Here is a 22,700-nt window from a genome sequence, read left to right as displayed (position 1 = left end):
GTTCTTCCACACTCAGCAACAATCCTCCTTTTCTTTGTTTGCTATGCAGTAAACTAGAACCATAGGAAGACACAACAGCCTCAGATTATTCTGGCACTTTTTCAGGCATCTTTAATGTAATTCATTTTCCACTTTTCCTTCTGCTCCTGTCCCAATAACTATTGTATTCTGGACATTTGAAGGAAAAATAGAAAAAGACTCCAGAAATTAATTTAAGAAATACAGAGATAATTTTGTAGAAAGCCAACTTCTTTGAACCTCTTCTTGTGCAAACTGGCATTTTACTCTCTTACAATGTTCTTTTTGAATTAGCAAAGATGCTTCATAAGCATGGCTTTACACAGCATGCCATATGTATGCTTTAATAATAAACTAAAGGTCCTTCCCCCAGGACTGTACTTTCTTCATTAGTGGGATGATCAGTTACATTGTATATGAGGTTATCTTACGCCATCAGATCACTGATCTTCATACTCCAGCAAAGTCCCCAGCTTTGCTCCATGGCCTTGGGCAGGGACCCTTTCCAGTTGATACTATGTAACCTAATTTACTTGGAGGTGCTGGCAGACCTTCTGGTGAATTATTTCCTCTGTTCTTACAATGCCTGCAGCCCTGCCTGGGGTTAATAGTGGCAGCAGCAGAATGGCTGCATGGATACCTGCCCTAAAAGTTTTAAAGGCATCAAGGTAGATATCAACAGTGGGCCTTGCAGGGGCTGTAAACATTACCAGTTAACTGGTGCTGGGCTTGAATGCTGGGAACTGAACCTGCTCTGTCCTTTATTTAGGCCATATGGACAGTTATGATTTCCATTCTGTTCCATTTCCCTCACTGGGTTGTTTTGGACTCCCTGCTCCACCACCCACATATTTTTTATTTCTTCAGATTTTGGGTTTTCCCCAAGCTTATTGATACCTCAGTCTCATAGATAGGTGGTACTGTTTGGGATGGGATCCCTAAGCACCCATGTTGTTGTTGTTTAGTCGTTAAGTCGTGTCCGACTCTTCGTGACCTCATGAACCATATTGCGCCAGGCCTTCCTGTCCTTCACTGCCTCCCTGAGTTTGCTCAGTTTCATGCTCATTGCTTCAGTGATGCTATCTAACCATCTCATCCTCTGCCGTCCTCTTCTCCTTTTGCCTTCAATCTTTCCCAGCATCAGGGTCTTCTCCAAAGAGATCTCTCTTCGCATTAGGTGACCAAAATATCTGAGCTTGAGCTTCATTATCGATCCTTCCAATGAGCAATCAGGGTTGATTTCCTTTAAGATTGACTGGTTTGACCTCCTAGCAGTCCAGGGGACTCTAAGAGTCTTCTCCAGCACCACAGTTCAAAGGCATCAATTCTTCGGCGCTCGGCCTTTTTTATGGTCCAGCTCTCACAGCCATACATTACTACTGGATGCACCCATATTCACCACTGAACATGAGAAATAGAGTAAATAATTTGAGCATACTCTGTGTCAGCCTATTCTGATTTGCCATATCTGAAGGTCTAAGGATTATGAGGGTGATAGTTCAACATTTGTCCAGGCTTGGAAAGGCTGCTATTATGTCAATATGTGCAATGTCTAATAGCTGCAAGAAATAGCTGCAAGAAGGGGCAATATGCGATTGATTGATTGATTGAGCCTTCAAGCCAGACTGGATTCTTGGCAGCTATATGGGCAAGTCTGTGCAGTTTTCTTGCAACATTTTTCAGAAGTAGTTTTCTATTGACACCTTCTTAGGACTGAGAGAGGGTGACTGGCCCAAAGTCACCCAGTTAGTTTCACGCCTAAGGCCTGTAACCACTACACCAAACTGACTCTCCCTATATGTTATAGGAAGTTTGCTAGGACTGGTTCAGTAAATCTGAGTAAACTATAGAAATGAGTGATAAGCAATGCATCTGCTAATTTCTTTTATACATCTTTCATGGATGATACTGCTTCAGAAGATGAAAGCAGCTATTAGTACGTGACCTCCATATTCAAACTGGGTTGACACATTTCAGACAAGTAAATGATTTTGAAAGTGCTGAAGGAGAAGAGCTGCAGCTGAGGAGTAAATTTAGCACTATGTCCATTCTCAGTTTTTCATGGAATGGGCTGGCCTTTGGAAACCTCACAATGGACCTATGTTTACCAATTGGATTTTTTCCAAGCAATGGATGAAAAGCAGCCGTTGTTTTGTGTCCTCCCTTGGATATTTTAGATTCTGTGTCAGCAGTGTAAAAGCCAGGCTCATGCCTAGCTGCAGGGACACAGTGTCAGACATGATGCAAAGAGAGCAAGTTTTTCCCATTGGGGGCTAGCAGGCTAGCAGGACACAAACCATCGATTTATGGAGTTTGAAAATGAGGAAAGAGATAGGGAAAGGGAGGGAACTGATTTAAGCCAAAAGCTTGCTTTGAACATTGTGTTTACATTGGAGGAATCCTATTAATTTCACACTGAGCATTTCTGTATAACTACAGTGTCAATTGTCTATTTTACAGAAAGAAACATTGTTAATTTGGTTTGATTTTTTAAAACTTTTTTTTCACCCAGATAGGACAAAGCACATGCTTCTAGAAAGCATTTTAAGAGCATTATATCAGGATGTAACGTAATGCCTTTCAATGAAAAATGATCCTGTTTATGGACATAACCCAAAGCTCACCACCCAACTCCAGACATTTAAGGAGGGGGGACTCTTTAGAAATCAAATATAGCTGTATGATGTTCCTGTTGATTATTTGTTCATAGATCATTTTTTTAAGACTGTGACCATCCTTTTAGATTCATGCGATACTTGTGAAAGTAATGGCATGTTTTCCTGCTTCCCATTTTTTGGTCTCAAGTACTGGAGAAGAGTGAATTCAGAGATGAGTCTCAGTATTTCCGTTTTCATGCTGATGAGGAGATGGAAGGTACAAATTCCAAGAGTAAGCCACTGCGAAATGACTTCAAGCTCGTTGAAAACATCTTAGCCAAAAGTTTGCTGGTAAGAACAATCAATCCGGACAAATGTATTCAATTCTAACCAAAAACCTTGTAATTCTGACACATTATGTGCCTACTAATCTATTGCAAATACAAAATCATGTCTCTGGCTCTGGTAGGGAGATATTTTTCAACTGCACATCCCTCTAAGGAAAAAAGAATCAGATATTTGGCATAAAGTGAGGACTATCCTATTAACTGCCTCACTGCAGAAGCCAAGAACAATTGTACACTTTTCCACAGAGGAATAAATTGGTTTGCTTGGCCTGTGGGAGCTGGCATGGGAGAGCTGGTCATGAGAAGAGGAAGAAATTCACCTGTGGATCGGATTCAATTTCCTATCACTGTGCTATAGGCGTGAAGGAATAGTGAAAGCTGTACTTAGCTTAAGCTGCTGACAGTTGGGTCCTAATATCAGCTAAACGAGCTTACCTGAAAAACAGTTAACTTTCAAACACTTTTATCTAAACCAGGCCATTAGCACCTCGCATAAATTTGTTAGATATGAACTGGCTTATACAACAATCCATGCTGCTCTAAGATGGAGACTCCTCCAATGTAGGAGTTGGCATTTATTAAAAGTGATGATTATTGAGTGATGATTCTTCAGTTGGGTGGGCTATTATTTAATTTAATAATAAATAAATAAATAATGAGAAGGTAGATGGATATAGAAATAAATGTTTGCATTAATGAGCTGAGATTTCATTTAATACTAACTGTAGAACTCTGTTTTGGATATGAAGGGAGTTTAAAATCAAAGGTTATTTATGCTGAAATTATTTTATATTACAGTAAATCACCAGTATATCATATTTATAGATGCTTTGCTTTGGTTAATTTCCCAACAATCAAGGTTTGCTGAGGATTTCACCATATGAATTCAGTTGAATTATAGTCATAACTATGGAAGAAAGGGGGGGAAAGGTCATCTGGTGCATTTTGAAACAAGTTCTAAACCTCTCCAAATAAAAAATACTAAGTTGGAGAAGATAAGTTCAATTGACTCCAGAACTTACAGCTATAAAAAGTTTATTCTGGACAATTAAATCCAGGCCAATTGTAAGTGTGCAAGACCAACCTTTCTCCAGCAATGTGCTAAGTTTCAAAGGAGTCTTTAAACAGAACCAGTTTGTAAGACGTTGTTTCCAGACTATTCTGGAAAGACAATCCAACCACATTGGCAATTTTTATGTGCTTTCTTTTATTAATCCCATCACCTTTTGAACTGGTACCTAGATTATGTCTAAAAGCAATAGTAACCTAGAATGCCTTTTTTATTTGTTTCCATTCCTTCAAGGAAGGGAGCTTAATTTCCTTAATCTTGTGGTATCTTGAGCCAATGAAACAAAAGGTAATTGATTAGCTTAATAGCACTGACTCCGTCAGTGTGATTTTGTGTCTCTGCCAATCACAAACATTGTAAAAGGTAGATACAGCTATTTGTTTATGTGTTTATTTATTGTTTTCTTTTTAAATGTCCTAGCAGATCATACGAGTCTTAGATGTTACCTGACAAATGTTCACTTCATTTGAGAGGTTTTAAAATATGTTTTAGAGTTCAGTTGAGCTTACTGGGCAATTTACAACAGGACAAAACCACTAGTTTTAAACATTTGAAACAGTATTAGCCATGCATAAAGCTACTGCAAATTAAATACTATATGGTATGAACATTTTTCTGCAAAATGAACCACAATAGCTAGCCTGCCAGCTTTCTCCAAGGAGCGTTCCATAAAGGGTATGCCTCTGTGAAAGACCTTGTTCCACTACAGGTAGTCCTTGCTTAACAACCCTAAATGGGACCGGAATTTCCATCGCTAAGCGAAGTGGTCATTAGGCAAAGCATGTGACTGCACTGCTTAGCAATGGCAATTCCGGTAGTCCCAGCTGCAGTCTTTAGGGAAGATCAGGCCATCAGGCAAGGACTTCACACTTCTCCTGCCCTGCCACACTCACCTCCACTTCAACACCCCCACCAGCCTATCCCCCTCCTCTGCCTCTTTGGGCACCCTGCACTCTGCTGCCTTCCCTGAAGTGCCAGCAGCTGCCTTGCCCGGGCACCTCTCATCAGCAGTGGGAGGAAGAAGATGTTGAAGGTCAGCTGGGGGCAGCAGAGGGTGGCAGGAGTAGGTGGCGGCGGCGGCAGAGTGCAGGGCAGCAGTAAGGGGGAGATAGGCAGGGGAAGTTACAGCACATGCTTCATAAATTGGGGTGGACTACAAAGAGCCCAAATTTTGATCACATGACCGTGGGGGCACTGCGACAGCCGTAACTTGGAGAACCGGTCATAACTACCATTCATTCAGCACCATCATAACTTTGAACAGTCCCTGAAGGAATGGTCGTGAAGCAAGGACTATCTGTAATTAGCTTCCAGGGAAGAACAGGCCTTCATCTAGGGATCTTTGTTCAAAAAAAGGCTTTTGCAGGAAATGATGTTTCCTGACATACTTTGGATTAAGAACCGTCTTAATCCCTAATTTGATTAAGACCCTGTATAAACATGAAATTATCATGCCTACTTTTAGTTTTGTTCTCAGGATCTTTTTGTTTCATTTGATCTGTATGCCAGTCACTGTCTTGAAGGCATCAATTATACATATTGAGCTGAAACAAGCAATTAAAACTCTGCATTTCTGCTAGTATAGATGCAGCTTTCCTTAACAAATATTCACTTTAGTTAAAAAAAAAAAAACTCCATCATTCAAGAAAAAAATAAGTCAAACTATATCCTTAAAGGAAAAGAGAATATTATTCAACTCTAAGTTTTTAGTTTACTTTTTGTTTCATTGAAAGTAATGAAAAGAAATAATGAATATTTTGTCTTTAGTTGATGTTGAGGACTCGCAGGAAGAACTGAAACAGCAAAAACTATTTGGGACCAAACAAATTTGTTTTCAAAAAAATAGTGTGTGTTAAAGATTTTATTTTATTTTATTTTTTAATCATGCTCCAAGGTTCTTCCAGAAGAGGATGACTATGGGTTTGACATAGAAGAAAAGAACAAAGCCATTGTCGTAAAGTCTGTTCGCCGGGGTTCACATGCAGAGGTATGATTTGTAACTATTTTTGAATAGCATTTTGATAATGCTATTTTACTCAATTCTTGAGCTTATTAACTGACTTTTGATGTTACAAAGCTTCCAGCATATGGCTAAGTACCAGTTAAGTGGCTATAAATCATTGGTGAAAACCTCTGGTGGCTTGATGCTCTCCAGGTTGAGGGTTGGGAGCTGTGGAACCTGGGTGGTGTTTGTGGGATTGTGAACTGCTTCATTAAATAGTGTTTATTGACATTATATGAACTGGAAAGAGAAATGAGATATAACTCACTTATATAGTCTTTTGTACTTTAGGCAATTCAGAAGAGCTATATTTGATGTCCTGTAGAAATTACAGAAAATGTTGGTGGTTGCATAATTGCATATTATATTCTAGAGTTGTAACTGTTTTGCATAACTGTGGTTATGGTAACCATAGGCCAGGAATATTTCTGACTGAGAAAAATCTTAGGAATGTGGGGTTTTTTTTCTAAAAATGCTGAAATTCATTAGAAAGCCTTAGTCTTTGCTGGTACCAAATACTACATTTTTAAAAATACTCCCATAGAATTCATACTGCTCTGAAGTTAATTGGTTTGAGAGATAATTGTCTGAGAAACCAAATAAAATATAAGCACACGACTGACCTGGAATTCTATTCTTGCAGAAAGGGACACCTTTTAATAATAAGCATAATTCTTATTTATAGAAGAAAAGTTACACAAAATACTATTTCATAAGGATGAAGACTCTTCAAATAAGACTTCAAAAGTTTCACCTGTAACCTTTTTATAGATCTTTAGAATAAAATCTATGCAAATTTAGTACTCTGACTTTCTGTCTGTCTGTATATTATTCCGAATGTGCTTCCCCACAAAAACAATAAATGGAATTGGCTTTGGAGTAGTCACCAGTTATTTAATTAATTTATGTACAATATTGATAAATTGCCCCACTTAGCTGAGGTTCTTGGAAGTGTATAACAAAGCAGAGCAAGACAATAAGTTAACTTTCAACTTAGAACATCTCAAAAATAACTAACATCTACATTTCTCTGAAAAAGTATTCATGCTCTTCCAGATTTTCTGAATTTTTGCACCACTGAATGTTATCAGAATTTCATGTGAGTCCTTTTGCTATATAAAGGGAGTGTGAGGGCATTCTTTCATGGCCCATTAGTGTGCATCCCTCCCATATATATTGACATGAATCATGCTGTCTCCATAGCTCACCTTTATCACACTTCAGCAGCAAGGCCTCACACAATTTAATGCAGGGTAGTTTGAGAGCAGTCACTGATGCCCATTTCTCCTCTCACCCATTATCACCTACTGACAGAAAACCCAACCAACTAGTCACTTGTGAAGGTGTGCCAAGTTGATTGGGGAATTAATCTTATATTATTTGCTTATTTAGCCTTAATTTTTATTACACTGCACATTTTGTCTGATGGGACTGTTGATGTCCCAAGAGATCTATAGCCTTATGAAACAATTTCATTGAAGCTGCCAGGTTGGAATTGGTTTTGGCCAGGCAAAAGCCACTTCTCTCTCCCACCATCCTATTCCATATTGGTGTATGTGTGTTTGGGTGTGTGTCAGGTGCTTTTCCTTCATTATGATCTCCCCAGCACACACTTGTGCAACATACATATGCACCAAATATCAGGATTCCTGTCAGATATTGATCTGGGATTTAGATATTCGAGTATAAAACTAAATGGACTAAAAATCCATTGTCCCTCACAGTCAAAGCAGCCATGGAAATGTAGGGCTCAGCAACTGGACAGGGAAGAGGGTTCCTGTAGCAGATTTGCTGGGTGAACTGGAGCTAAGCAGATGGCTATGCCTGACCATGTCATTCCCAGGCTCATCCCTCAGGCACTATAAGTAGTCTGCATGGAAAGTTTTGTGTGGGGAGAAGAAAGAAAACACCACTTCTCACCTAGAACAACTGAATATAGCTCTAATCTACCTCAGCAATAGGCTGCAATGGAGGCAACACTGTGAGGACATGTACTTCAAAAATGGTTAGTGAAGTGTGTTCTTGCTATGACGAGAACAATGTAAGGGATGAGCGAACTGAGTGAACAACTAACACCAAAGTTTATGCTTGAATCATTTATTTCATAAACAAAACATCTGATGTACCAGAGTAAAATAGTAATTCCCCCCTCCAAATGTTGGCCACCACAGTGAAGTTCTTGCCACACAGATTCTGCTCAAAAGAAAGGTCTGAAAACCTGTATAAAAATGTTATTGGTGCCTATCAATTTGGAAAACTTTCCAATAGCATTTCTAAAGCCCTGGAAGTCCACCTATCCACACTCAGAGATAGATTCTTCAAACAAAGATGATTTGGGACAATACTGAGTCTTCCCAGGATCAAAGTAGCGGATTGCTAGTGACATTGGACTAGCTGAGTTTAGGCTCAGTAGCTGGATAGAATCATGGCAATAAAAGTTACGTCAGTAGGCTGGAGATTTCCCTCCGCTGCAATTGCAGATCCACCTGTGTGAAGCTGGTGTGTGTTATTAAGCATCTCTCTCTTTCCTCCATTGACTTTTGGAAGAAAAAAAACAGGGATAAAGACTTGGCTGCCTTTTGCTTTGGGCATTATTGTTGCTTAGCAACATTTGCCATCTGCTAAATGCATTATTGTATAAATTAAACAAACATTATGCAGGTTCCAAAGAACTCAGAGGAGTTAATCTACAGTGGGGACATTTTTTGTAATCTAGAGTCCTATGAGATGCTCAGTCCAAAAATCCCTCTACTTTAATGCATTAGCTTGGTGTGTTGGAAAGATACAGTTCTGTATTGCAGAGATCTGGACTGTAGCAGATTCTGTCCTGAATCAAGTTTCATGGCCTAGTATCATCAGTAAGAATTAGTAATAATCACATTATTATCTTTAGCATGGTCAAAGTAATTTATATTCATTTTTAATAATTATTCAATACTTGCAATAACATAGGGCAACATTATTATCCTTATATTCCATTTGGGTGCTCAAGCCCACAAGAAGCCAATTACTAAATTTATGGCAAGGTGAAAAATCCAGAACTGGATCACTTAATCTTTGAGGCAACCTTTTCCCATTTGTTTCATTCAGGTGCACTGGCATTGCAATTCCAAAATTTCCAGTTAGCATTTCTGAATTTTGGCAGTGCTGATTGGGAACCCTAGAAATTACAGTTTCAATGCACCTTGAAGGGAGGGGACAAGTTGACAAAAGCTTCTTTTACAGTTCAGTAGTTCTATATGGTAATTTGTGTATATTCATGCTGCTAAAGCAGAGTATGTAAATGTGTGGGTAGCTGTGCATAATCAGCACATACAAGTTGACTAGCAAGAATCAGAGCAGAGACAATGTAAATGCCCTCATCCAGATTCCATTATTCCCTGTATCTCTTAACCAAGCTTTTTAGTTTTGGACATTATGTCATACAAAAGCTACTCTTGATTTTCTGCTTTTGGTGAAAATGGCTATTTTTAACATTGGGTCACTAATGCTATTATCTCTAGGCTATACTATCTGGGCTTCAGAAATACAGATGATTACTAGATGACAGCTAACAGATACATGAAACTCTTTATTTTCTGCCATCTAATGGTCATCCAGAAATTTGCAGCCTAAATATGGATATGGTAGGCCTATATAAACTACTGTACTAGCAAACAGGAAATCATGGAATTGAAAGGGATCTGAGAGGTCATCTACTTCAACGCCCTGCTTAGTGCAGGATCCGCTAAAGCATTTCGGAAAGGTGACTATCAGGCCTCTCTTTGAAGACCTTCAGTGAAGGAGAACATACCAATCTTCAGATAAAACTCTGAAGAAATACTAAATACTAAGATATATCAAGAACATTTTTATGTATCAGCCATGCTACCTGGAGGAATCTGGTACTTAATGTTACTGCATCTCGTGGACACCAGGTAGATTAGGAAAATTAGCTACTTTTGTTTGAATGGTACATTCTTTTCATATTCATCATGGAGTGGGGATGAGGAGCTGTATAAGACAATTCTGACAATTATACATCTTACTCAGCCATTCTTTTTATTTCTGCCCACACTTTGCTAATCTGTCTTTGCACTCCTGATTCCCTCAAATAATCTAGAAACCTCCTTTCTCTGGAAGTGAAATACCTTTGTACTTTTTCAGGATTCTGCAGACTTGTTGGATTCATATTGCCATGTCAGTAGACTCTTTCATGCTCTGACAAATTGTTAGCTCTGTAGGTGGTTGAATAATTCTAGTTTGAAGGCATTCATTCTGATATTTCATCTCTGCATGTTTTTTACTAAATATAGTCACAGTCTGTCAGGATGAAGAAACAAGAAGTTTCCCCCCCCCCCCTCGACACATGTTTACTACTCTGCTTTGAGGAAACATTTGACAACCAGCTGTCTGATAATTAATTTAATTGCATCTAACAACCATTTGATCTATGCCCATGTAAAAGCTCATGCAGAAAGCCAACATCCAGATAACCACATTTGATTATTAGGAATTGAAACAGAGAGGGAATACAATAGCTATCTCAATTAAATGCTTCCTTTTAGATTTGCTGCTACTTTTTGAAATTCTGGTTTGTGCGCAAGTTATACACTTATACATTGTAGCTTATTTATCAAATGTATGGTTGTGCATTGGTATATTTATAAATCCAAAGAAACTGATTCCAAACCCAGAATGAAGTTTTGATTTTGCATTTTTTTCCACTGTTACCCCTGTAATTTTCTTCTCCCTAGGTAAAGTCTCCTTCAAGTTGAGCTTGAATCCTGGTGATTTCATGGACATGCCAATGTAGTTTTCTTTAGCAACAATATGAAAGTGTTTTTTCAATGCTAATCTTCAGAATTGGTCTTCTGTCTTCCCACTCTTAACCCCCAGGCCTATTATTTCCGGGTGATGTTCCAATTAGGCCCATCAAAGCAAATTAGTTGACAAAGGAAAGTCAGAACATGTGCCATGGAGGAACATAATGCATTGTCACAGTGTATGTTTTAGGGCATAGTTCTTGCTATTCTAATTCCTTGAAGCCCTTTTTGTCTCATCATTGCCCCAGGTATAGCAAGAATCTAATTTAGAGAATACCCAATGCTTTCATACAGTAGTCAGACTCAACTTTTACTGCATCAAAAATTGATCCACTTTCTTCCATAGAAACTTATCTGCTGATGTTTCTCAGTTCTTGATAAGCTTTCAGGAAACAAGGGATCTCCAATACAAAACTTGGGGAAAAGACACACTAATTAATCAACTTCTGTTTTCTAACTCACGTTTAATAGTGCAGTACGTTTTGTAATACTTGTGCATCATTTCAGATGGCGGGCTTGCAGGTTGGCCGGAAAATTTATTCCATGAATGAAGATCTTGTGTTCCTGCGTTCATTTCAAGAGGTTGAGACCATCTTAAACCAGTCCTTCTGCTCTCGGCGGCCTCTTCGACTTCTTGTGGCCATCAAATCTAAAGAGTAAGATCCTAGAAAAATGCAGCCTGTTTTTGGAAACATATTCTGAGACAGACAGAGAGATCACATGTGCATATGGACATAATAGTTTTATAGTCTTGTGTCCCTGATTCAGAGAACAAATGTACCTATTAAGCTAGATTCCAAAATCATGACTCATAGTCTTCTGTTAACCATAAAAGAGACTACGCAGTGTTTATGCAGTGAGATTGACTTAATAGCTTAAACATACATTAATACATAGCTGAATTAGAGAAAATATATATTTAAGAATAATAAAAAAATTCTCTAGTGCAACATCTTTGTTTTAGAGCTTTCTAATACTATGTTCCTGATAGTTTGAACTTGTTTATTCTTTCATTTGGCTTTTGGTAGTCTGTTATTCTTTTTTCTACCTCACTTATAATAAACAGGATACTAGGAGCTGTGATTGTTTTTGTCTTTTTAGTCAGAGAATTCCCCACAGAATACAACCTTAGATCTTCCATGAAAAGTGATATGGAGTAGCTTATACAGAACAGAGTATCCATCCTTTAACCAATCAAGACTTTTTTCTTCATGTAATTCTCTTATTTTTGGCAGGATTATCAAAATTCCAGATTGCAATGAAAAGCTGTGTTTCCAGATATGGGGAGCAGCACCACCGTATGTTCATGCTGTGGGGCGAGGTAAGGAAAAGGAATATGGACATGCACCTTGTTGATAACGTTAATACTTGTTGATAACATTAACCTGTCATCTCAAAAATACTAACAAGACAAATATATTAGCATAACACTTTACACTATGTTATTTATATACTGTGTAAATCCATCCATCCATCCATCTGTACTGTTGTTGAGAAAATCTATCTGTTGTGATTCTCCTGTCCGTCCCCTAAGGATCAGAAGCAGCAGCTGTGGGGCTTCACCCAGGTCAATGTGTCCTGAAAGTAAATGGAAATAATGTGATGAATGAAAATTACACTGAAGTTCTGGATCACTTTTCGTCATACAGGAACAGGCAACAGGAATTTCTGGTGAGCAAGTGGGTGTGTGAAGGGGGGGATCAGTTTTCTTACAGTGTGTTTTCTTACAATGATTTGGGAGGGGAGAAGAGGAGAAAGAAAATGCATCATGTTATGAAACTAGTCTGCTGAATAAATCTGCTTTAAATTATATCCTTTCTTCAACTGTTGAGAAGTAAAAATCTGTATATTTCCTTCAATCACAAATATTCTGGCAGATACAACAGATTATTTCCCTTTTAGTTTGCAGGGATAAGCCCTGCTAACAAAGCCCTGGATTTATTTTGGAGACCTGAATACTCTTCCTTATAAAAATCACTATAGAACTGTTATAGCCCCATTTTAAAAGCAGTACTTGTTTCCAAAATCCTTCTCTAAATTCAGAGTTAGTTTTAAATTCTGTGATTTTAAATTTTCACAGAGCTTGGTGCAATTCCTATTTCTTAGCCATTCGCTCCTCTCCTTAAATTCTTCAGCCCAAACAGCACTGTGGTTCTAATTATGGGCTGACTAAATCTATCCCATAGGTGAGTGGTTCCACAGAGTTTTACTAGGAGAACCAGACAACATCCAGTCTGGGCTTTTCTGCAGAATAACAAAAAGTTATCTATGTACTACCACACACCTCCTTTTAGAGGGTCAAAAGATACTATACTAGATACTTGTAAGTGCATTATAGATTTGAAAGGATCTAAGAATCTAAGGGAAAGGATGCTCAGAATTAAGGCCATGCTGTGTCTGGAGAAAACATTTAACCTTCACTATTTGCTTCTCCATAAGCTGCTGTTTGCTTCAAGGGGGGAGCCACTGTTTGCCCAGATGTAGATTCTATTTGAAGGCAATTAGTAGTTTCAGAGACGGGAATGTTGTTTATCAGGACCTCAGCGTGAAGAGAAAAGGTTAATTTGATTTCCTGAACGGTCTCCTATATCTACTATTGAGATCAAAAGTCACCAAAAAAAGGAGGGCATTTCCCCTCTTCTATACATTTCTAATACGCTATCTAAAAGTTGCCAACTTTGCAAATAGATTAGAACGTAGCACTGGTTTGCCACCAGGCTTTTCCTCTCATTCATTTATTCATTCTAATAATTTGTATTCTACTTTATATTATTCAGTAACACAATACAACTATTAAAAAACATTAAATATGTGATATTCAGTACCATAAAAATCAACTTAGCATGTCAGCAAGAAAATAAACCATGTAAAAAATTTTGTGGTTCGAAGTATCCTCTCTCAGAAATAATATTTAATGTCTGCATTAATAAAACTATTTTGGTGAATGGAGTGCATGTCGGGGGATCTTTGGAAAGAAGAGAAGCTTCAATGTATACTCTAGAAATCCCTTCCCAAATACACTGTCTTCCCACATATGTCCCCATTCTAAACACGTTGCTTTCCCAATATGCAGTCTTCTACAGTGTTTCAAATGTAATGGATTAAGAGTTTTCATTCATATGTTTATATGAACTGCATTTGTCTTGTTTTGCCTCAGTGGACCAGGGCATTCTACAGTGGAATGTTTCCCCTCTCCCACACACTCATTCCAGAGGCAGGATTGGAAGAGTCTGATGATGCTTCCTGAGACAGTGAGAGCATTGTTCCCAATTTGGGCCCTATCTCCTCTGGAGAAAACACTTGCCTGTAGCTTTACCAAAAATATATCCTGATCTTCAGGCAGATCTCTCCTCTCCTCTCCTCTCCTCTCCTCTCCTCTCCTCTCCTCTCCTCTCCTCTCCTCTCCTCTCCTCTCCTCTCCTCTCCTCTCCTCTCCTCTCCTCTCCTCTCCTCTCCTCTCCTCTCCTCTCCTCTCCTCTCCTCTCCTCTCCTCTCCTCTCCTCTCCTCTCCCCACCCCACCCCACCCCTCGCCACAGTTGAAGGGGGAAAAGCCAAGCATACAAGGCAAGTAGGATCTCTCCCTACCCCTTATTGCACATGATTCAGATACCTTCCTTCAGGCCAGTTAGATCAGGAAGACTGGGAGCTGTTCATGAATGATAGTTAATAAAGATGGGAAAGACACCCTCAAAGAGGACAGGAAAATGGACAGGCTGTTTTTCTGCAGACATTTCATTACCGGGCTAAGTAACATCATCAGTGCAGCGGGGAGTGGAATTTGCAGATTTTTTATACCTTGGGAAAACTGTCAACATTCTAGACTAAGCCAAATCCAAAAATTCTAGAGAGTTTCTGGAAGCTTAGCATTCAGACCATTCAGTCATCAGTAGGGATAAACCCCATCTGAATACCATTTTAGAAAAGATAAAACCAAAAGTCAAAGAAGGAAACAAACAGCCCAGAGTAATGAACACTAAGCTAATCAGGAAACAAGCACCAGATAAACAATCAAGAAATAAACAATACCCTAATGAAGGAACCATCATGGGAGAAATCATATCCTCACTAACATTGCAGGGCAAGCTATATATAAACAGCTAGAAAACTCCATTCTCCCATGCACTAATGATGTTACTAAGCCTGGTAATGAAACATCTGTAAGAAACCAACCAAGCTCAAAGAACACAAACCCCCAACAACTTAAAACTTATTAAACTCAATCAGTATACAACGATTAACAACATTAACCAGTAGTAAACCACTTTAAAGCCAGTGCTCAATGAATTACCCAGTTTGATGTTCTGAAATTCCTACTTTTCTGGAAGGGTTTGTACCAGTGGGTTTACAGAACGCATGAAGATGCTGAAGAGGAGAGAGCTCGACAGGCAGCTTCAAACTCATACCTGAATGGAAGTCATTCTGAGATGCATAAAGGAAATCTCTCAATTGAAGAAAATTCAGATCTTGATCCCCTTAATGACAGCCAGCAGGAAGAAGGTATGGGGAAAACGTATTCTATGCTAATGGAGCAAATGACCTAGATAGCTATCTTTTCAAAAGGGAGAATGATAAATTGTGTGCTTTACATTTAGAAGGTTCCAGTGTGAGCATTGCCATCTCCCCCTAAAAAAGAAAAGAGAGACAGAGAGAAATTCTAAACCCCTCCCAGAGAAAGTAGGCTGTTCTGACCAAAGTACGCCCCAGTGTAAGGTAGTTTCATATGTTTGAATTATACCTCAGGGAATGGAGTTATGAGAAGAAAGAAAAAAACAACTACTAATGCAAGGAGAAAAAAGCAGTTATATATAACTGAACTGTTCCAGACAACTGTGGGTAATTTGGAACTCAAGTGCTGAATTTGTCTGTGAGGGACATTTCTTTCATATTGACATTTCCAATCAACTCAAAACCCATGCCTGTTCTGGAAGCAAATGGAGAGATATTTCCCTATCTTCTGCTGGTATATCAGAGGCCTTTTGCTTCTGTACAAATATGAGACAGTAGCGAGAAATCAGGTAGATCAATCATGCACTAGAGAAAATCACTAATCTCCTGGAAGTGATGGTGCAGGATAATTGATTTGGCAGCTGCAATGCCAAGCCACAAACCAACTTAATTACATAGTGTCTTGGCATGTGGTCCACATCTGTCATATTGAGCAATGTGGTTGTGGTGTTTTTAAAAACAGAATTATCGTATTCCATGTGCCACGTAGGATGCCAGCTCAGTCCTATTTCTTTCAGCTTGTTAACCTAAATTGGAAGTGATTTGTGGGATTCCTAGCAAGAATGTTGTCAAGAAAAGGGCTATAGCCATGAGCTACGTAAAAATGGAGAAGTTTTTTTAAGACATCTGATCCCGTTTGATATTTTGTCTACGTGGCATTCTTCTGACAGGAATTACACAGCTTCACTTAGAGCAAACTGTCTTATTTACTATAAAAATGAATGTTTATCAAGGGAAACATAATCAGCCCAATGTCACCATTCATAATTTGGAGGCAAATTGTTAATTTGTGACAGAAGAGAAAAAAAATGAGATAAAACATTGAAATTATATTTGATAAAACTGCTGTGATTGGGTTGGGCAATCTTGACAGCACATTTGGGAAAGTTGGGTTCAGATTGTTGCTCAGCTCTGCAGTTCTGTGAAAAATAATTTGCCACTTTAAGATGTTCCAAATGTTTGCATAACTTTTACCACTGAATGTTTTCAGAGCTTCATGTGAGACTTACTGGTATATAAAGGAAGTAAGAATCAACAAATAATATTAATGTTTGATTGTTGTACCATTGAGATTTGTTCATATGCGTTCATTATGAAGCTGATAAATGAAGACAGTAGATGATATGTAGAAAAAATAAACATAATTATTTAATATTTAATGCCACATTCAATTTCTACAAGTATGGACTATTCTGTTGTGCCAACAGGCTATACAGACAGTAGTCCTATCTCTGTTTCTATAATACTGTAATGATTAAACTTTGATTTTCAGGCTTGTCCCTTCAGACTTTTGACTCTCCTCTAATTATAAGAGAAGACACCCATCTTATAAGTCTAACAGTGGACAATGTCTATCTAGAACATGCTGTTGTTTATGAATACGTCAGCACTGCCGGAATCAAGTGTTTTGTCCTGGAGAAGATAATTGAACCGAAGGGGTCCTTCAACCTCACAGCAAAGGTTTACATCACTGGGCATTATTTTCTATTTTCTCAATCCAGGTTTCTCCTTTTCCTGTCTCTGAAGATTAAGGATGAATAACATTTAAGTCAGGAGTAATACATTTTAATAAAGGTGGATTAAAATGCAGGTATCACTAAATAGAGTTTTTTGCTGATGGTAGATATTGTAATGTTTGGCTGTAAGTTTTTATGGTCTCTCTCTCTGGAATAAGAGCTGCCCAGAGCTAGAGAATAACCATGGAGAATGGGCATTAACTAGGCAAAAGTAAATTCTAGCTATTTCATTTGTATGGTTTTCTGCAGTTGAAAACTGCGGGACCTGAAAATACAAAACTCTTGATAGCTGAGGTTTGCATGCTCTTACTATAATAGTTTGCTGTACAGCAAGAGTGATTAGGAGATTTTGTGTTTTAACAGATAGTAGAAAATGCATTAGCAGTGCAACATGAGGGAGACATTCATCTTCATTTTTAAAAATTTATAAGACACATTGGAGCATTAATTGATAAATGCTTCCAAAGTATCTAAAGTGATGTGCAACCAGAATCTGAAAGCACAAGGCTAACATCAAAAAATGAATAATTGAAAACAGGCGAGTGTTATATCAAAAGCAAAAATTGTAGTTATAGCCGCAAATATTAGGCTTAAAGCCAGTATACACAGAAGACTTTTTTTTAGCAGTAGAAGTAGAAGAAATAAAATATCAGCAGTTTGACAATGCTTTCCTAAATAAGAATGGCTTTGCTTGATGAAAAAATGGAATCGAAGAAGTTAGGAATTAGGGGGTGACTAATAGATATGTTAAGTAGGGGTGATGGGAGCTGAAGACCAACACATGAAGGGCAGTGGGTTGAAGAAAACTGCCTTGGAGAAGCATTTCAGGGTGTGCATGCAATCAACTGAGAAAGCCCAGTTCCGCACCCTACCATTTGACATCAGCATCTCCTTTCTGGTTGAAGTAAGCAGAGGAGATAAAGATAGCGTGTGTGGTTATAATATACTCCTACAAGTCTTGTACCAAACAATGCTTTCAGTTGACCTTGGAGCCTAGGCCCACACATTGCAACAATATCTAGCAATTATGAAAGGAGGAATCACAGTGGCTAGACCAAAGTTTGAGAAAAAAATAATGGTTCTCTTGCTGAGCATTGGAAGCCTTTGATTAAGTCATGTTCCCTGAACCTCTAGGAAGGTTTAGAGTTGATACAGTAAACTGTAGCATTTGTGGTATGTGGAATGTATGGCATTAGTTGGGATGTTGTGGAGGATTTTTTTTTAAGGCTAACCATCAGTCTGTTGACTAATCAGATCAATATGCTTCAAGTTCATCACTACTGCAGTCACCTGGCCAAGTAAATTCTTAGAATGTGGAAGTCAGGCTACAAGCAATTAAATTTTTTACTCAGCTAGATGACCATTCTACTGTAATCCCACTCTTTAGAGAATAAATCCCATAACTTTTTTTTTTTCTAAATAAGCATCCATTGGATTGGCAGCCACATCATACATTTGCTGTATTTCACACAGACTCTCAAACTGAAACAGAAGAGTACCAAAAATCAAGAAACCAGTTTGTTTTCCTTTTTTTTTTTAAACACAACTTTTTCCCCTTTGTGTTATTATTTGTTAGAGTCTACTTCTGAATGCAGGGACTGTGTTGATTTCATTAATGTGTGAACTATTAAGAAATTAACTATCTTTTCTGGCTTGGGAGTGAAGCATAATTAGACGAGGAGGAGGAGTAGTTACAAATTTAGGTATTTGCAATCAGTGCAATTTCATCAGAAATATGTGTAAACAGAAAAAAATGAAATTATGCTGTATGGATTTGATGATTAGAAATAATATGGGTTAATAGAAATAATGGAAGTGTGTTTTAAATTTAGAATAAGAGTTTGATGCATATTGTTACTTACATCTGTCGCGAGGAGGGTTGGAAGTCAATTCTTTTTTTTTTTCTTTTATTCCTTTTTCTTTTCTGCACTTTTGGTCTTCTGTTTTCTTTTTTTCCCCCAATTTTCTTCTTTTCTTTCTCTCAATATTCAGTTTTGTTAGTTTTTATTGTTCCTTTTTAAAAAACTTAATAAAGCTGTATATATACAGTGTGCTGTATATAGCCAGTGTGCTATATTATACTGATAAGTTAAAATACACTTTTCTAACATATCTAAAGATGGAATTTTATTGCCCAGTTGGTATAGTTTTTTTAATTTTAGTGGAGTGGTGGAAATGTGATGGAAAGCAATGCTTGCAGCAAAGTGCAACTTTCTTGCTTTTCCATATATTTAAGACCTAATTGCAGAAATAACTAGTGGCGTATTTGTAGAGTATTTTTAGATTTTCTTTTTTTCAAAAAGGAGTTCTAGTATTAATAAAGACTCCTCGGGAATAGTCAGATCTGGTTTGAAATACTGGAAAGGGGAAATTGCTTTCTGTGTGACCATAGTTTTCATGTTACACTTGTGATCAGTATGAGGCAACTGGAATATTTAAAACTTCTAATAAAAGTGACCCATTAGTAACAAGTCTTTTTAGCTATTTATTTATTTGTGTATTATTTCCCATTATCGTAACTCTCAAAGTAGATCACAATACAACAATGAAAACAATTACAATTACAATAAATTTAAAATATTAGAAGTATGAAATTCACTTTAAAAGATGGGGAAGGAAAAGAAAACAAAAAGCATTCATGTGACATGCATACAGATTACAAGATTTTGTAACAGACATCTTGCAAATTACAGGAGGGATTAGTGGCATTACAGAGGAAACCTGCCTGCGTGAAACTGCAAGAGGGTTCTCTGTGCAAGCAAACAGCTGTTAGTAAGATGAGACATTGTTTGAATTTATCTTAAGAAATTTGGATGTCTGGGGAACAAACATATCATGGGGCGCCTAGTTTGGGAAAAATATATTCTGCTGAAGCGTACTTTGGTAGAAATGTTAGCCTAGGCATTTTTTTTAATTGAAAGAAGGATAAAAGAAGCATATTTATTTGATAACAAGTGTTCTTTGGAATTGTGCAATTGTGCTGATATTCCAGTGCTGTGTGTGCTTAGAAATATGTGTCACGATGTCCCAACCGAGCAAATCCATATATTTTTCCTGCTTTAGATTTTAGAGGCTTTTGCAACAGATGACAGCAACTTTGTGAGGAACTGCAAGAGGCTAATGTCCCTCAGCAACGCAGTGGTCACCATGCCACAGTATGAGTTCCGGCAGATTTGTGACACAAAGCTAGAAAGCATCAGCAGAAGAATTGCCAGCTATCAAGAGGTAGGATCATCGTGCACAATCTTACATGCCAGCACAATCTTACAGCAGTGATGACTTCAACTAGTATGCTTTCAGGTCCTTAATAACAAGGTTTATGGGGTAGGTGTGTGCATATGCAATTATGCATTTTCAATTTTCAAAGGGTTGATTGATTTTATTGAGCATGCAAATTCATACCAGCATCTGATTATAAAACACCCACATTCATACAGTGAAGAGGCTTTGCATATATAGAACTGCAAAATCTAATTGCCTATTCATTAGATATGTGTAGTCCCCTAACTGCTTTCTCCATCAAATAGGTGATTATTGGGATTTAGCTTTTTTTTTTTTTTTTAAAAAGGTTGCTGTTACACATCTAGATCCATCTACTTCGCTCTTTCTTTTGGAGGCTTGCTTTTTTTTTTTAAGTGACGTAAGCGTCTTTGGGACTAAACATGGATTTATGTAGTTCTTCTGAACGTTTTTTTTTTTTGGTCCTCTCAATTATTGGAAGAGGGCCACAGAAGTTAATTACTCCTTCGGTGGATGGAGTGATGATAGAAGAAAACAAGATCTCAGGTGCATGTTATTTTATGGATTAGTGTCTCATAGTAGTGGGATAACGCTTTTTTTTTCTTCTTTCTCTAGTTTGCAGATGAGTTGAAAATGAAAGTGAGTCCATCCTTCAAACGAGCCACAACAGAGCTTCACCCCTTGTGCAGCATGGATTTTTGCCCTACCAACTGCCACATTAACCTCATGGAAGTATCATACCCCAAAAACACTACCTCAACGGGAAGGTCATTCAGCATTCGCATTGGACGGAAGCCTTCTATTATTGGCCTTGATCCAGAACAAGGTGTTTAATAACAATAAGACCTGTAGTATCTTCCCCTGGAGTGAAATGATTGACTGGAGTTAAGATTGCACTTGAGAAAAAAAAGAGTTCTGCTAAAACGTCAGTCAGGCTTTGAAGTTTTCATCAGAATATCTGACTCTGTCATAGGGTATGGGGAGGGGGTGAGCATAGCTAATATCCCACACATGATAATCAAAAGAACTGGAACAGATTTTCTCTCTTCTTATTTAGAAGGAAAGATTTCTTGGCTTAAAAGATACTGAATTACTAAAGAGATCCATCACTGTGCAAATCTCTTATGGCCAGAAGGCTTGGAATCTGTAAGCTGGCAATTAAATAAAATTGATCTTTGATTGCTGTTTTCTAATGCATTTTTATGAGACATTCCCTGATGATGCAAAAACTACTGAAATACTGGCACCAGGAAAGCAAAGTTCATTGGTTTAATTAAATGTTAAGGGAGCACCAAAACAAGATTCTGATAAGCTCCCATATGCCTATTAGCTTCCTATTCATTTCAGCTATTTACATATCACATATAAAATTCTGATGGTCTTGGTAAATTTCAAATGATTTCCTTTACTGAGACTTAAGAGGTTCTTCAGCGGTTAGAAAATATACAACAGAACCCCTACTTCTAAATTATGTCCATCAGTCAGTCTCGTTATTTGCCTTTATTATTTCATGATTGTTTTTACATAACTTATATAGGAAGCTGCCATATACCAGACTGTTATTTGACCCAGATCAGCAGTGGGTCTTTAGTATTTTAGGCAGAGAGAAGTACTTGGAGATACAAGTAATAAAGCAAAGATTTTTTGCATGCAAAACATCTTCCACCAAGTTTTTCATCATTAAATAGTAGCGTCTCAAGGGACTTCCTTCATTCTTCTGGGATAAAACATTTTTAATGGCCTGTTAGCAGCAGTGTGTACTGACACTCATCTGTAAACTTAAAGCTTAACTAAATATTTGAGAATTCCATCAAATGCTCTCAATGTTATGGCATTTTACTTTGCATTAAAAACAACCAGTTTAATAATAAGTCACTGTTGCTCAGCATACTTGAAAAACAGTTTATTTAACATATTAAATAATTCAAATTCTCATCTTTAAGAAGCAGTGGGTTTTAGTTCTGAGCATTTTTTTTTAATGTTTAACAGGAAGCTTAAATCCCGTCTCATACACTCAGCATTGCATAACAACTATGGCTGCCCCATCATGGAGGTGCTTGACTCCAGAAAGTGGAGATCTCAGCCCACATGGACAATATGATGGTTACTATGGGCAAGAGAATGGAGGAACTGCTCAGGAAGATAGAGGTCTTGCTTTTCTGTTGAAACAAGAGGATCGGGAGATACAGGACTCCTACTTGCAGCTCTTCAACAAGCTAGATGTAGCAGTTAAGGAAGTGAAGCAATATGTCCTTCAGATACATAAGTAAGTTGGTCATTGGTTTTATTGTTTTATTTGTTTTATAGTATATTTTATTTTTATATTGTTTTATTGCTGGGTTGTAATCCTCCTAGAGTTTGGTTTTAAGTTGGGCAGCT

The 22,700-nt window shown here is 37.8% G+C and overlaps 1 protein-coding gene across 1 annotated transcript in view; it reads left to right on the top strand.

The window, feature by feature from the left end:
* PREX1 (phosphatidylinositol-3,4,5-trisphosphate dependent Rac exchange factor 1) overlaps window positions 1–22,700 on the top strand; it is a 237,349-nt gene that overhangs the window by 177,031 nt on the left and 37,618 nt on the right. The window contains exons 16-25 of the mRNA XM_088153617.1: window positions 2,824–2,966; window positions 5,926–6,018; window positions 11,346–11,494; window positions 12,074–12,159; window positions 12,373–12,509; window positions 15,165–15,336; window positions 16,838–17,025; window positions 20,145–20,306; window positions 20,937–21,147; window positions 22,311–22,587. Of these exons, the coding sequence (XP_088009743.1) occupies window positions 2,824–2,966; window positions 5,926–6,018; window positions 11,346–11,494; window positions 12,074–12,159; window positions 12,373–12,509; window positions 15,165–15,336; window positions 16,838–17,025; window positions 20,145–20,306; window positions 20,937–21,147; window positions 22,311–22,587 (1,618 nt within the window). The remainder of the gene's footprint in view (window positions 1–2,823; window positions 2,967–5,925; window positions 6,019–11,345; window positions 11,495–12,073; window positions 12,160–12,372; window positions 12,510–15,164; window positions 15,337–16,837; window positions 17,026–20,144; window positions 20,307–20,936; window positions 21,148–22,310; window positions 22,588–22,700) is intronic.

This window comes from Python bivittatus, unplaced genomic scaffold (genome assembly GCF_059951505.1).
Source record: "Python bivittatus isolate LINGU-HERP-01145 unplaced genomic scaffold, Pbiv_v1 ctg000700_np1212, whole genome shotgun sequence".
Taxonomy (NCBI): domain Eukaryota; kingdom Metazoa; phylum Chordata; class Lepidosauria; order Squamata; family Pythonidae; genus Python; species Python bivittatus.
This window is presented reverse-complemented; position numbering and strand designations above follow the sequence as displayed.